Source organism: Penaeus monodon, chromosome 29, assembly GCF_015228065.2.
Source record: "Penaeus monodon isolate SGIC_2016 chromosome 29, NSTDA_Pmon_1, whole genome shotgun sequence".
NCBI lineage: Eukaryota > Metazoa > Arthropoda > Malacostraca > Decapoda > Penaeidae > Penaeus > Penaeus monodon.
Window position 1 is genome coordinate 1384372 of NC_051414.1, and position 613 is coordinate 1384984.

Genomic DNA, 613 nt, shown 5'->3' on the forward strand with positions numbered 1-613 from the left:
ATGAGGGGGAAAATAGGTGATAGGAAAGTCAAAACCAATTTTTATAAATTGAATATAGCGTGTAACATGTTTTTTTTTTAACTAATTGGGAGGAATTGGGACTTATTAAAGAAAAAAAAAGAGCCATTAGTAGCAATTAAGAATTAGTGGAAGATTGTATACACTATTAATGTATAATCTATATAATCTAAAATAACAATTTAATTAATATTGATACAGATGGGACTAAAAGAATTGCATATATTTAACTTGAAATAGATTATTAGTTTAGTATGAGATTAGTTTTATCATAAAATACAGAGCATTGTTAATCCAGTTGCAAAATATGTATATTTTTTCTATTTTTTTGAAAAGTTGAAATAATGAAAATAAAACTTCTTTGACCACAGATTGTGACAGCAAGCTACACAGATCTGCAAGACTACACCTACTACTTTGTGCCAGCCCCATGGCTCTCTGTGAAGCTCCTGCGTCTGCTCCAGCACTACCCGCCCCCAGAGGACCCTGGTGTGAGGGGCCGTCTCAATGAATGCCTTGATACCATTCTCAATAAAGCCCAGGAGCCACCAAAATCTAAAAAGGTATGGAAGGCTTATATTCATTTTGGTATATA

The 613-nt window shown here is 33.3% G+C and overlaps 1 protein-coding gene across 1 annotated transcript in view; it reads left to right on the top strand.

Moving 5' to 3' along the window:
- Positions 1-613, top strand: part of LOC119591885 (AP-2 complex subunit alpha-like) — a gene marked incomplete in the record, with an annotated part of 45360 nt that overhangs the window by 28639 nt on the left and 16108 nt on the right. Inside the window, 1 exon segment of the mRNA XM_037940628.1 lies at positions 390-581. Within this exon segment, the coding sequence (XP_037796556.1) occupies positions 390-581 (192 nt within the window).